At 38.8% G+C, this 16,373-nt stretch overlaps 1 protein-coding gene across 1 annotated transcript in view; it reads left to right on the forward strand.

Annotated features, from left to right (window-relative positions):
- The window catches only part of LOC124613874 (transforming acidic coiled-coil-containing protein 1), a 191,626-nt gene that overhangs the window by 156,663 nt on the left and 18,590 nt on the right, over window positions 1–16,373 (forward strand). Inside the window, exons 12-13 of the mRNA XM_047142601.1 lie at window positions 9,949–10,110; window positions 16,016–16,165. Coding sequence (XP_046998557.1) covers window positions 9,949–10,110; window positions 16,016–16,165 — 312 coding nt within the window. The remainder of the gene's footprint in view (window positions 1–9,948; window positions 10,111–16,015; window positions 16,166–16,373) is intronic.

Here is a 16,373-nt window from a genome sequence, read left to right on the forward strand (position 1 = left end):
ACAATAGTAGGTCACAAACCTAAGCAAATTTTCAGTATTATTAAGTTATTTTTGGCACGCTGAAGGCATAATTTTTAATGTGGTATGGACTGCCAGCTTACGGGCAGAGCACAGACAGTGTCACAGGTGTGTCGCACTCAATTTGCCAAGTATTGTGACTTATTTGGTTTCATAATCCAAAAAGGACTTTCACACAAATATGTCTATCAAAATCTTGTAGCACTTTTGTAACCTCATTATGAATACATGGAAAAACTGTCTGAGGGAGAGCATTGTAGACATCGTGGACAGTTTTTAACGTAAAAAAAATTTGTCATAAATGGAATTACCTCACAAGCCAATCAGTTAAATCTGCACATACCCAGGGTTGCTTTCAACTCAAATGGCATAGTCTTGAAAACAGCTCGGAAACAGATGTAAGATCATTATAAAACTATCCTTTTAATTCTTTCTAAGCCACAATAAATTCTTAAAACCTCGCATTTATTGGCGTTTAAAACGCCAGTGAGCTTACGAAACTGCACTGTATTTTCCCTTCTGCAACATGATTTCAGAATGTGCTCCTTCTACAATGTGATTTTCTTTTTAAATGCGTTCCCACCATATCAGAAGTAGGTTACCTTCAGTGTCTTATTCTGGGCAATTTGCAGTAAAGTCCACTTAAAATGTGAATTCTGCACTACATTCCGGATGTTGTAATTTTGTTCCTGCATTCCTTTCTTCTTCAAAAAATTAAACAGTAGCAATTTCAACGAAATCTTTAATTCTTCCTGCATGATATTGCAATGTTGTTTCATAGCAGATATGCACTACCTGTCACTTACATAGAATTGAGAATTCTCATCACTCTCTTCTCTCATTCCCATTTATTTTAAAGGATTGTTACGATAGATCACTGGACCTGCCTCCTTTGTGCAAACAGCTACTGAACCAGTAAACATTCTTCATACCACGAACAAATAAAGTTAAACAGCATTGACAGCATGATTCTGTCAAAGTCAGAGAGTTGTGTGAACTAAAAAATGCCACGCCACAGTGCTAAATGGAATGTCACTCTGTTCTGAGTACTTCTGAGAAGAACCAAGCAAAGTTAAGTGACACACCAGGCTTGGCCTGCCCGTGATCTGTACATGCTGCACGTGTGACGTTTGACATGCCATGGCCGGCCGTGCCTTAGATAATGAGTATAGACCTGAAAATGTAGCATTTATTTTTAGTTAAATTCACACAAATTTAAAGGGTTGTACGCAATGTGTCTGAAAATGAGTCCTTAGTACTTTGAAATTGACTGTTTAAAAGAAGTGGTGATTGGGAAGAGTTTTGCCTGGAATGTTTGCTCTTGCAGAAAATGGACAGTCTTTTTCCAAATTGGTCTTTGCTTGTTTTCTCCTTTTGTTTGTGTTTCAGCTTTTCATAAAGTGATTTCTGTTGAGAAACAACAACATTATCTGGACTGTGAACTGATATAACGTGTTTTCCAATTTTTTTTCCCCACCCTACTCTATAATAACAAAATTCTGCAGAATATGGAATCCAACCTTTTGTTAGTGTCGATAGATGTGGGACTCTTACTTGGCAACAATACCCACAGAACAGACGGCCCATGCAAATGCACTTGCACCACCTGCTTCTCGCTGGCAGCCAGCTTTCACTCGTGTTGTGTGTTTCTGCTCATGCAGAGCAGACATAGTCAAAGGGGATCACCAATCCCATCTGACATTAAGAGGGGTTTTAATCAAACTCTGTGATGGACTAGTATTTCAGTATTAGTCTCTTCACTCATTTGAAAATAGGAAAAGAAAACAGTGTACAACACAAAGCACTAACTAATGCTTGCAGTACCAGGCAATTGCTTGCTGAGCTTGGCAGTGCCGTAAACGAGAAAGTCCTGGCCAAGTCTCTACTAGTAGTTGACACAACGACAGATCAAAACACCCGCCACCTAAAACAGTCACAATAAAAGTCTGCATTTTACTAACTTTAAGGTACTAGGTCTCACGGCTCACGCCTACTTTGTATTGCTACGTGTGTGTCTTATGAAGGGTATAAATACAAAGTCAAATGGAGGGGGGGGGGGGGGGGGGGGGAATGCAGGAGTAGGTCTAATAATGAACAAGATCATAGGAATGCTGATAAGATACTACGAACAGCATAGTGAACACGATATATTGAGATAAGGAAGAGAAGGAAAAATTTTAGGTGAATATGGACTGAGGAAAGGAATGAAAGAGGAAGCTGCCTGGTAGAATTTTGCACAGAGCATAGTATAATCGTTGCAGAGACCTGGTTTAAGAATCATGAGAGAATGTTGCCTATGTGGAAGAGACCTGGAGACACTGGAAGGTTTCAGCTTGATTGCATCATGGGTAAGATAGATTTTGGAACCAGATTTTAAACTTTGACATTTCAGAGGCTGATGGCCATACATAGTTTTGTGGTTGTGAACTGTAGATTAAAACTGAAAATTTTGCAAAAAGGTAGGAAATTCAAGAGACAGGACCTGGATACGTTGAAAGAACCAGAGATTGGCAGAGTTTTCAGAGGGAGCATTAAGTAACGATTGACTGAAACACAGAAACGGAATACAGTACAAGACAAATCAGTGTCTTTGAGAGCTGAACTAGTGAGGGCAACAGAGGATCAAGTAGGTATAAAGGCATTGCCTAGTAGAAATCTGTGGATCACACAGTAGATATTGAATTGAGGAAAGGAGAAAATACAAAACCACAGCAGATGAAGCAAGCAAAATGGAATAAAAACATCTAAAAAACGAGATCAACAGGGAATGCAAAATGTCTGAAGTAGGAATGGCTAGAGGACATACAAATGTAAGGATATTGAAGCATACATCTTGATGGAAAAGGTAGGTACCACCTGTAGGAAAAGAAAAGAGGCCTACGGAGAAGAGAAAAGTAGCTGTATGAATATCAAGAATTCGGGTGGAAAACCAGTACTAAGCAAAGAAGGGAAAGTTCAAAGTTGGAAAAAGAATGTAGAGGGCTATTCAAGGCAATATTATTGAAAGATTAAAAGGCATAGATGAATATGAGGTAGGAGATATGATACTATGAGTGAAAGACTGAGGTCTGATTTGGGAGGACAACAGTTCAAACCCCCGTCCAGCCATCCTGATTTAGGTTTTCTGTGATTTCCCTAAACCGGTTCAGTCAAATGCCGGGATGGTTCCTTTGAAAGGGCAAGACCGACTTCCTTCTGTAATCCAATGGGACCAACCAACCATCAAGGTCATAACAAGGCCCCAGGAGTAGATGCATTCCATCAGAACTACTGATAACCATGGGAGAACCAGCCATGACAAAACTGTGCTATCTGCTGTGCAAGAAGTATGAGATCAGAGGAATACCCCCAGACTGGATAAAAGATCTAACAATTCCAACCCTACAGAAAGCAGGTGCTGACAAGTGTTAACATCGCCAAATTATCACTTTAATAAGGCATGGTTGCAAAATACTAAAACACATTCCTTACAGAAGAATAGAGAAACAGGAGATGATCAAATTCCTGAGAAATGTAAGGACATGCAAGGCAGTACTGACCCTATAATTTCTCTTAGAAGATAAGGAATGACAACTTTATGTTTATAGCATTTGTAAGACTTACTTTGACAACATTGACTGGAATACACTCTTTGAATTTCTGAAAGTAGTAAGAGGAAAATACTAGAAGCGTAAAGCTATTTACAACTGGAAGGCAGGAGGGCATGGAGGGTGAGCAGTAGTTGAGAAGGGAATCAGGCTGATTTGTAGCCTTTCCTTGATACTATTCAATCCGTCCACTGAGCAAGCAGTAAAGAAATATTTGGAGTAGTTAGGGTTTAGGAAACAGAAATAACAACTTCGAAGTTTGACAATGACTTGTAATCCTCTGAGACAGCAAAGAACTTGGAAGAGCAGTTGACTGGACTGCAAAGTGTCCTGAAAGGAGGATGTAAGATGAACATCAACAAATTTAAAACAAGGATACTGGAGCATGATAGAATTAAATCAGGTGATTCTCGGGAATTAGGTTAGGAAACAAGGCGGTAAACATAGTAGAGGGGTTTTGCTCTTTGTGCAGCAAAATAACTGATGCTCAGCAAAGTAGAGAGGATATAAAATGTGGAATGACAGTGGCAAGAAGAGACTGTGGAGAAAATGAGCTTGTCAACATCAAATATGATTTGTGTATTAGCAGATCTTTTCTGTAAGTATTGGTCTGGAGTATGGCATTGTGTGGAAGCCAAACGTGACCGATAAACAGTTCAAACTAGAAGACAATAGAAGTTTTTGAAGTGTGGTGCTAAAGAAGAATGCTTAAGATTAGATGGTAGATCATGTAAGTAATGAGGTGGTACTGAATAGAACTAAGCAGAAGAGAAATTTGTGCCACAACTTGACTAAAAGAAGGGATTGGTTGATAAGGACACATTCTGAGACATGAAGGAATCACCAATTTAGTATTGGAGAGAAGTGTTGGAGGGGGGTTTTAAAAATTGTAGACAGTAAGCATGCTTAAAAGCAGTAGGTTGCCGCCATTATTCAGAAATGAAGAGGCTTGCACAGGGTAGAGTAGCGTGGAGAGCTGCATCACAGAAAACAAAATGCCGTGATCATCAGCTCCTCTTCTTCTTGTATAGACCATTCAGCCACCCGTACTTGTCATAGCACCAAAGCATCTAGATCCCTGATACATTGTTGCGTTCATGCACTTCCTATTTTGCGAACATGTTCTTATGCATAATGCACATCCTCTTTTCAAATTGTGCTTAAGATTATGTGCAACAGTGAAAATTGGTTAAATTTTCAATATTTGTATGCAGAAAATAAAGACATTTCAAACTATCTCTGATAAAATAGTTCATCTGGATAGAATTCAGCATGAAATAACATTTACTACATGATTTCGTGTTCTCCCATTTTGAGGCAAAGTTCGCATGTTCTAAGGTTTTTGACGGCGATTTAAAGTGTGGAGTAGACACACAAACTTTCCACTTCTTTTATATGAGGTGACTTACTTGAGATTCACAGCCAATCTTGTTTGCTGGAAAACTCTCGACTTCATCTCCGTAGAATGATGCTACGAGGGTAATCCCAAAAGTAAGGTCTCCTATTTTTTTTATAAGTACAGAACTCTGTTTGTGTGGCAGTTGGTCACACTGTTATGTAGAGTGCTTCACGCACTGTGTGTAAACATGCGCACGCCGCGCTGAGGCGCTCAGTCTTGGCATGGCAGCCGTTGAGAATGGAGCTCCCATTAGATGTTACCGCCAAGTGCGAATTGTGCGCAGTTATTCGGTTTTTGAACGCAAGGGGCACTGCGCTGATTGAAATCCGTCGCCAATTGACGGAAGTGTATGGTGAGTCGTGCATGGGTGTCAAAAATGTTCGTAAGTGGTGTAGAGAGTTTGGAGCTGGTCTGACCGAAATTCACAATGAACAAAGGAGCGGGAGACCATCAGTTTCTGAGGAGACAGTGTTGAAGGTTGAGCAACGCATGCGTGAAGATCAGCGGATCACCCTGGATGATCTCTCCATGTTGGTTCCTGAGGTTTCCCGAAGCACCGCTCACAGAATTTTAACAGAAACATTGAACTACTGGAAGGTGTGTGCAAGATGGGTGCCACGCATGCTGACTGAGGACCACATGCGGCAACAAGTTCATGCTTCCCGCACATTTCTTCACCGCCTTGCAGCCGAACAGGACAACTTTCTGGACTCAGTTGTCATGGGTGTCAAAACCTGGGCATACCACTTTACACCTGAGACCAAGCAACAAGCACACCAGTGGCGGCATCCTTGGCCAAAGCCGCGGAAATTCAAACAAACACAGTCTGCTGGTAAAGTCACGTCAACCATTCTTTGGGATCGGAAAAGGGTATTGTTGGTCGACTTTATGCCCACTGGGACCACAATTAACGCCGACAGGTACTGTGAGACTGAAACAACTCAAACGGGCAATTCAGAACCGGAGAAGAGGAATGTTGACCAAGGGCGTACACATTCTCCATGACAACGCTCACCCACACATTGCTCGGCAAACTGTTGCTCTCCTACAACAGTTTCAGTGGAACATAATCACCCACCCACCCTATAGTCCTGACTTGGCACCCAGTGACTATCACTTGTTTCCTAGATTAAAAGAACATTTGGCCGGAAAGCGATTCAGCTCCGATGACCATGTGAAAGAAGAGGTTCATAACTTTCTGAACAGCATGGCGGTGAGCTAGTGTGACATGGGCATACAAAAACTGCTACAGCGTTTAAAAAAATGCATGGACAGAAATGGTGACTGTCGAAAAATAGCTAAATGTTCAAGCTGTAAACTGACGTAAACTATTGTAGAAATAAACAGGTCTATGTACTTATTAAAAAAAATAGGAGACCTTACTTTTGGGATTACCCTCATAGGTACGGGAATATTTAAGGATCTGTCTACTCTGTGAAATAAGTATACATGCGAACTTTACATTTCGTTAACCAACGGTATATTTTAACTCACTTTCCACATACATACATGACTTCTAGTAAGTCACTCTTCCATCAGATACAAATTTAATTAGATTTATAAATGAGGTGGCTTAATAACCATGACTCTATTTCACTTGAATCATAAAATATGTCTTGCCTCTACCAAGGCTGGATTAAGAGTTTTCAAGATTACTTTTTCAACTGTTCTTCTTTCACATGAAAATAATCAGTGACACAGTAAGCACAGAGCTGCATAAAATCTCCTTGGTTCTTCCTCTAAAACATCTATGGAATTGCCGACAAGTACCTGTCAGAGCCATTCGACCGCTGCGTCTACTATCTTCCCGTGACTGATTTTAAACATGCACACACAGACGTGACGCGCAGTAGGTAGGATTTTAGCATCCCACACTCGTATCTATAATATCGTGTGTTCAAGACAGTACAAGGCTGAGTGGTTGTAGAATTTACACAAAAATTCTCGAATCACTACAATGTATATTGACACTTGTCACAAAACATGAATTTTTCAAATCCATAATCAAGAGCAACAGTAAAGCAAACTTGGTAGTTCATTCATATCTGTCGCAATGTGTAACAGCTGGACTTGGCAAAAGCCTGGCTGGTGGCCCTAAATTACTACTCATCAAGCTGTAATTTGGCATGGCTTCATACAAGACTATAGAAATACCAACAAAATTGGAGAGTGTGGAATGGGGCCCCTTAAGCTATTTGACATGAAATGACCCTTTCCTAAATTCTTAGAAAATAGTTCCTTAACATCACAGTTTACTTGAGGAGTTTTGTATGAATAGTGTCTGGAACTACTAACTGTACTCTTAAATACTGTTGAGTAAACAGATTAATATTTCATTGTGTTGCTTCAAAACACCATGTGCTTTATCTCATTTATGTTCACGGAATATTCAACTTGCTGTCAGTGAGATAATTTCTGTGAGGTGTGGAAGGCAGAGATAGCTCAGCCGAAAGATCGTTTGCCTGCCAAAGGTCCAGGTATGAGTCGCCTGTGCTTGTGAAAATGGATAAACAATTTACATTCCACCAATACTTTTCATTACCCTAGGTAACAAATTGTGGGTAGTGAAGCCAACCACCCAACCAAGGTGGAGTTCCTTTCAGCATCCATATTGGACACAATCTCCTAATGCAAGGGTTTCTCCTCCAGTGAGAGGACCAACCTGTGTGCAATACTTGTCGTGTGCCACTGACAGTATGACATTTTAGTAGTTAGTATTGCACTTCCTGACAAGTGGGCAGCTCAGCAATTGCCTGTGAACTTGAACTCTGCTTTAGATGACAGTTGTAAAAGTGTAGCATGAACTATAATTTTGTGAGGTAACTGGACCAAATGTATTAATTGGCCTACGGGTGCCGAGCAATTTTAGTAGATGTGACAAGCCAGCCGTAAATGTTTTCAAAAACTTTGTGTTTTTCATTCCATTAGTTCATTTTTAATATTCTTTATTTTCATTCATACAGAAGCTTTAAATTTTGTAGTTGTGTGCTTGTGTATATGCTGTCAATAGCAAATCTTTCCACAGATTTTAAAGTTTTTCGGATAGGCTGATTATTTCCCCTTTTTTATTTATGGTCATCAAGGCCCAATTTGAAGACATCTGTTTTATTACATCTTTCACGGAAAATTATTTTATTCTAGTCTAATTAGTTGTGGTTCAGCTAATAGAAAAGTAAGATTTTTAAGCTATATAACTCTTGGTTAGAGCACGCAGAGCAACAATAGGCCTTGTATCTTCTCTTTTTTGGTTTACTTCGTTGTATTACACGTCACCATTTTGCTTCCGGTATTGTTATAATATTCATATGCTTACTGCACATCATAGGTGCTATCTACAGTGTTTTCACTTCAGGAACCCAAACACTCTTAACAGCTAGAAAATTCAGGCATCAGGATGTATTTAGCTGTCCTTTCACTCAACGCATTGTTTGTTTCGCTTGCGGGTGGCAAAAAGAGTAGGTAATTTTCCGATAAAATTATTGAAAGATTCACCAGAAATGTCATATGACAACTTCTCAGCCTGAGCAACTTATCCAAACAGCAAATTTTGTGTGAACATGGCTGATGCAGAGTTGAAAAACTGAATACGAAAGGATTTAATTTTGGACAGGAGTCGGAAGAAAAATGAATGAAATGTGTAAGAAGAAATGTCTTTATGTCCAGTGCAATATATTTGAAAATTTATTTTTACTGAACCCTTAACCATAGTAATAATGAGTTGGATGGTGGTGTTATTGTGAACAGCGATTGAAATTTGGCCCATTGAAGTAATCAGTGAATCTGCTCCTCACAGAGAATCCCTTAGCTTTAGCTTTCAACCATTAAGGCCTACTAGGGGTATCATGTTGTACTTGGCAGTTCATTAATTTCTTATCTGTGTTGTAAGGCAGTGGGAACTGGTGTTCCTCTGCATCGTCAAACAACTGTTTTGTTTCTGAAATGTTGTATGCTCGTTCTTCTTCATGACTAAGAACATTTGTATTACTGCTTTGCACTTCCTTAGTGCTCTTGCCAATAATGTAGTCTTCCTCCTCTTCCCTAATTTCCATGTGATTTTGTAGTGACAAAACCAACAGCTTTTTAGGTCTATCACTGTGCTGCTTGTTTTGCTTTTGCTGCTTCTGCTACTACTGCCACGCTGCATTGCACTGCGCCTGCAAACTCATAATGTTCTTTGCAGCGCACTGGACCTGTGCCAGTGAACCACACAAAACTGCTCCAGTCTTGGAGAAACTGTAGCGCCCATCGATTTCCAACGAACTAAGAGAATAAGTTCAAACCTTTCTGAAACTTTTTCTCACATTGACCCCCCCATAAAAAGTTGAAAGGGAAAAATGTTGTCACTTACTATGTTTTGGATGTTGATTTGCTAAAAATTCCGTGTTACTTACTCTGTTGGGCAGAAAAAAGTTTGCACATGTTATCGACATGTACTACTGAAGCCAACTATAAAATCATGTTGTTGTACAATACATAGTTTAGCAGATATGGCGTGATAAGTATTGAGTAACATGAAAAACCATTTTTTCTCAAAATCTTAGATATTTCTCTGTTTCAATAGCACAAAATTTTCATTGGATCAAGAAAAGTGTCGGAAGGTAGTTTTCATATCACTCTATCATGTATAGTTGTCAAATTATATAGAACTCCATTTTAATTTTTTTTGTTCTGTCATGCGCCATCTCACACCTAGGAAAACATTGCATCCTACGGCTGCATCAGACAGCAAAAAATTCAAGTATATTCAGCAGCAGGCTGCGATAAATTTCCGCACTGAGGGAAGCATAGTTTTAGTAGGTTAACAACAGATTTTACTGTACTTACTAGTAGCTTTGGTCTTAGAATCTTATACAAGGCTGCACTACTTTCTCTTGATTTGAATCAGTTATATTGTGTTAATATTTTTACTTACTGGTATTTCTGAGTACTTGTATTTTATTTCAGTATTATTATGGAAGAATACGAGAGGACAATTGCTGGACTCGTTTATGAGAAAGAGCAAGAAAAACAACGGTTTGAACATGAGAAAGAGAACCTTATAAAGGAGAAAGATACTGTGTCTGGCCATCTTGAAAATATTGAAATTGCCTTTTCAGATGTTCACAGGTATGTTGTCCTTGCAAATCCGAGGTCTTGTAACAAGTATTACAGATAATCAACTTTTTTTAAAAACAAGCTGTTAACCTGTGTTGCAGTATTACGTACGGGGGTGATTTGTAAACATGTCTTCAGACTGATTTTGTGGATATTATGGTTATTTCTGCTTCATAACGAGACTGACACTAAATCTGTTTTGGTTTTGGGTATCACTGAAAAAATATGAGCATCACTAAATACACATTTTAACCTGGGCACCAGTTTGTGTTATCAGTCTGGTAGAACTAAATACTTTGTGCATATTTCATCAGCTGATAGGGTCTGATGCTCTTATCTCAAAGCAAGTTGCTTAACTTCACATCTAAGCAAGCAATCATACAAAAGTAAAGTTAAAAACGCATAGCTCGTATGTACAAGGTTGAGAAATGGTTTGTTGGGGGTCAAGACACTAAACAGCAAGGTCATCAGCCCCTTGGTCAAGATGTAACGCATCTGGAGTTCGTGATGTCAGCCAGAGATTTGATTGGATCATGAAAGTACGTAAGACTGGTAAAATGGATGCCAGAGCTGAGCAACAATTTGAAGTGTAGTAAAACAATTGCAGAGTACAGAATGCCTTCTAGTGGGGGGATTTGTAACAACAAAAGTGAGAAAGTTAATAACATAATGGTTCTCAGTTGGACTGCCCCAATAAAATAAAGTGGCAGATATAATCAGTTGACTAGAAGTGTGACACCAAGTGATTGTTCCCCAGGGCCCTGCGTGTGACAATCATCCCACCGCTGATCTGTTAAAGTGTTAAGAGGGAGAAGCACCCACTGTTTGGTGGAATGCTACCCCTAAAATTGGAGGTAGGGTGCATCACAAAAAATGGACTAATCACATCTAGAAACATTTAAAACAGAGTAAAAGAGGGATGACAAAGGCAGCAGGATGACAAGGGAAGCTAGCAAAGAAGTTATGGCCAGTCCTCCCCCACCCCCAGCAAACAACAGGAGATATCCAAACCCTAACCACTTTGCCCCACCCTGAAAGTAGATTAAAATGTTGTATCTGAGAATAAATGCCACTTTCATGGAGAAATGCAACTGTCCACAATTCATCTGCCAATATTAGAGGCAACAATGTAGGAGAAGATCTATTGCTACTTACTGTGAAGAAGACACATCAAGGAACAGACAGTCACAGTTGAAAGACACTCTCATATGGCTTTCGGCCACAGCCTTCATCAGTAACACACACACACACACACACACACACACACACACACACACACACACACACAAAACTGCTAACTCCGTAACTCCGGCATCTCAGTCGAAGATACTGGAGTTGGCGGTCGTCTGTGCGTGAGGTGTGTGTGTGTGTGTGTGTGTGTGTGTGTGTGTGTGTGTGTGTGTTACTGATGGAAGGCTGTGGATGAAACCTATATGTTAGTATCTTTTAATTGTGCCTCACTGCAGCTTGATGTGTCTTCTTTATAGTAATTAGCAATATATCTTTTCCCTACATAGTTGATACCCCTACCTGGAGTTTCCATTGTGTAATATTACAGGCAAAGAATCTGAAATACCATACTTAGCACGGAGAGGCAGAACGATGGGTCAGCCCTGCAGGATGTGAGCTGCTGTCTTTATGGCCCCACCGCGATTTAGACACAAGTAACATTTATTGCCTCTACCAGTGGCAACACTGATTTGCGTGAAGGGTTTGTGGGGACAGGAGCTAGGTGTAGTGCCAGTTAGGTATGAGCTACTGCCAACTCTTAAATGACAAGGAAATACAGGATATGTCAAATATTAAGCTGATAAAGAACAGTAAACTGCAGTCATATGATGACACCAGTTTTGGGACAGGGTGTTCATATGATAAACAGAAGTGACACTGTTATCCAGTCCACTTCTCAGCAGAGAAGAAAGTCACCAGAAACTGTCAGCGCACCAACTACACATATAAACAGAAGTGAAACCGTTATCCGGTCCACTTCCCAGCAAAGAAGAAAGTCTCCAGGAACTGTCAGCACATCATCTACATATATAAATGTCATGTTGTCATCTCCAGATCAAGTGGGTCAGTTAAAAGGAAGTTTTCAGTCAGTGAATAAGAACATTCAAAGAGCAGATGATTTAAATGTAAGTGTTCAGCCAGTGAGTGTAAGCAATCAAGCTGTAAAAGTGAGAAAAGCAAGTACGCAAGACATGAGTAAAAATAAACAAGCTACTGTACTTGCATCTTTTAGAGTGAGAAAAGTTCCACAGAGGAGCAGTGATTTTTTTATGGATGGCACCATGGAAATCATCTCGTCATCATCTGGATCCAACATGATCAAGAACCTAGCCAGAGATGTAAGTACACAATCAACAAGTGACAGAAGAATGTACAAGCAAAGTGAACAAACTGATATACTACTACAGAGGAATCCAGACCTACCCCTTTGTGAGGATGACTCATTATTTGTACATATAAATATCAGGTCATTAAGAAACAAAACTGATGACTTGAGTTTGTTGTTAGGAGTGAAAAGGAATATTATATTATGTATCAATGAACACTGGTTAAGTGAAGACCAATACACAACTATGGGGGAGCCTCTATATATGTTAGTAGCGGTATAGACTTGGATTACAGTGCCCTTAGTGTTAATGATTACTGTATAGAAAATGTACTGGAAATAGCAGCAATGTTACTGCCCATGTTAAAACTCGTAATTGTGTCTGTACACCACACACCTGATAATGATGTTGAAGTATTTGCACAGGCCTTACAGAAACTGATACTACACCTCGATAAGTGGCTTAAATATAGGATTTTAATTTTTGGTGGCATTAATATTGATATAAGGCAGAACACACCTAAACAACTTAATCTTCTGAATATGCTAAGATCACATGACCTGCACTGAATTAATGAAAACCCAAAAAGATGGTCTACCTTGCCTTGATAATGTAATCACAAATGTTGAGACAAATCGGTATGAACTAGGGCTATTCAATACTCATTTTTTATCAGACCATAAAGGTATTTGGTTAAAATTGATAACAAAAGAGCCAGCATCTGTCGCCAATAAAATTAAGTACATTAGGCTTTTGAATGAAGAGAACATTGATAACTACAGAACACAAATAAAGATAACAAATTGGAATTACATTCTGCTGGAAAGTGATCATATTGAAAAAGTTGTCACATGCATTTAAAACTTGCAGCCCTAAAGTAATGAGAAAAAATAAGGGAACTATGAGGAAACATGGTCTCCCATCAGTGCATAACTGGTTCGCACCCGACCTACAAAGGCTCAGAACTCTGTTAATGATTTCCTATGACAAATCAAAAAATAGTGAAGCTGAAAAAGCAAACTACCTAAGTTTGAGGAACAAATACAAGGCAGATATTAGGTTAAGCAAGTGCAAGGCAAATGATGATTATATTAATAAGTCCCAAAATAAATGCAATGCAGCCTGGACTGTTATCAAGACTCATCTGGGTAGAAATAAAGATGTTAACAAAAATAATTCATGTGATGCTTGTATCACACCGGATGATTTCAACACCTTCTTCATTAATGCTGCCAGTATGAATAACAGTGCTGCAAATTAACATATCCATAAATGTGACAGCAACCATATCTCAAATAATAGAAATTCATTTCTACAAAATTTTGAGGATATGGTTCCTGTGTTTAAATGGAAAGAAGTAAAAGTAACAGATATTAAAACTGCAATAGCAAAATTAAGTTACTCAAAATCAGAAGACATTTATGGCCTCTCCAATTTTGTAATAAAAAAATAGCACATGTAATAGCACATCCACTCTGTTCTCTTATGAACTGGATGTTTGTCAGTGGCTGTTTCCCTTCATCCTTAAAAATGGCAGTCGTTACTCCACTGCACAAGCGAGGTGACAAGTCTGGTCCTAATAATTACCGTCCAATCTCCCTTGTACACATCCTATCAAAAGTAGTGGAATATTGCATACAGCTCCAAATTAGTCAACATCTGTGCATGAATAATATTCTTAGTGACTCTCAGTATGGCTTCAGATCCGGCCTGTCAACGGCAAAAGCAGTTAAGATGTTGTTTCATATATATTGTCATCATTCGAATCAGGATTATCAGTTAATGCCACTCTTGTGGACCTCAGCAAGGCATTTGACTCTTTTAGTTACAGGATACTACTAGAAAAACTGCACTGCTATGGTATTAGAGGCTCAGAACTATCTCTTATCAGATCCTATCTGAGCGACAGAAAACAAATTGTGCATTTTAACAATACGAGGTCAAATGTCTTTGATATCATGCAGGGTGTACCACAAGGCTCTGTGTTTGGACCTTTACTTTTTATAATATATGTAAATGACTTGCCCAGCACCATGTTATGTAAATCCACAGTCTATGCAGATGATACAACTTTTGTTACAGCAGGGAAAGACTTAGGAAAATTAAACGAGGAAAGTGAGGCTCATCTCAGAGCAGCCATCAAGTGGTTCCAACTCAATGACTTGCATATAAATCATGATAAAACTGTAAATATTCTCTTTAGCTTGTGTGTTAAGAGCGATAAGATTGATTGTGTCTCAGCTTAACTACTTGGGATCCATCTTGACTCAAAATTAACGTGGAAGAGTCATACCGATTATATTTGTACTAAGTTAGCACTTGTGACATATTTGTTAGGTAAACTAAGGTCATGTGTTAGTGGTAAGCATACTATGCCTTTTTCCACACCCATTTAACATGTGCCACTTTGTTGTGGGGAAACTCACCCGGAGCAAAACAAGTTTTCATTTGGCAAAAGAAGGCAGTCAGATGCATCCATGGAGTCAGAAATAACGAGTCTTGTAGACCATACTTCAAAAATCTAAAAATACTAACAGTTGCAGCCCTCTTTATACTAAGTTGTCTGACACACACAAAAGAAAACCAACACAGTCACAAACTACAACAATCTATCGATCACCATGACACATGTATAAAACAGCAAATTGACATTCCAGTTGCTAGACTAAAGAAAACTCAAGATAGTTACAGGTACATGGGAGTAAAACTATTTAACATGTTGCCAATAGAGGCACATAATGTGTCACTGAATGAGTTTAAAAGTGTCACAAAGAAATGGCTTACAGAAAAAGCTTTTTATACAATAGAAGAGTTTATAATGTTCACTAAAGATGATCTTAAGTACCGGTACTAATATAGTTTCACTTAGATTAAGCTTATACATGTAAATATAATGCAAATATCTTGTGCAGCATCAAGGACAAATTTTTGTATCTTATTAGACAATAATGATCTACAATATATTACACCATTTCTGTTAGTTATGTAAACTGTATATGTACACAAATGGCGACATCAATTGCATTTTTTAATGCCTAAAGATGGATAATAAAATAAATAAAAAAAGATTTTTGGTTATACTGCTAATATTCAAGGGGAGTGAAGGGAAATGTGGGAAACAGTTGCACAGAAAAGTAGCTTCTTCTGGGCTTGCGCTGGAATTGTGTGGTTGGCAATTGGCCGTAGCTCATGCCAGACCGTTATGGTCAGGTGAACATGCCTTGCTGTCACTCCACTCAGGTGGCTGGCAGTTGCTCATAGCCCCTGACAAGTTTGTCACTACAGTCAGGCAGACCGATAGCTCACAGCTCCCGTCACTGCCATAACATGTCAATCCAAACACTAGCTAAAATGGAATAGATGTTTGAGCCTCCTGTGAACTTTACTGGCAGGTGCTGCTTAAATTGTTTGTTATAGAGAAATGATTTTCGGCAACTTAACAGTGAATCTAGGATAGAGAGGAAATCATTTACTTTATTTATGAGAATTTTTGTTTCTGTGATCAAGTGGCATCAAAAGTATGTTTATTGTAATTGATTTCACTGTAGTCTCTAAAGTGCTCTCCCCCATTCTTTTTACAGAAAGTATGAAAGAAGTAAAGATATTATCCAGGGAATAAAGAATAATGAGGAGACATTGAGAGCGAGTTTAGCAGAATATGAAGCAACAATCAAGCAACAGGAGCAGAAATATGACTTTCTGAAATCATATGCCACAAGCCAGCTGGAAAGGTAACATTTGATTTACTTATGTTGGCAGCAGTCAGACATTTATGTACTTAACACTGATTCATAATATGATATCCATTGTATAAGGTCATGATGCTAGTCACCTGTCAGAAATGATTTTGTGAGATACAGTGCTTTTTCTTCATCTCTTAAGTTTCAAAAGCCATTGTCAAGATAGTATCACATTTAAGTTTTGTGTAGAAATTAATTA

Source organism: Schistocerca americana, chromosome 4 (genome assembly GCF_021461395.2).
Source record: "Schistocerca americana isolate TAMUIC-IGC-003095 chromosome 4, iqSchAmer2.1, whole genome shotgun sequence".
NCBI lineage: Eukaryota > Metazoa > Arthropoda > Insecta > Orthoptera > Acrididae > Schistocerca > Schistocerca americana.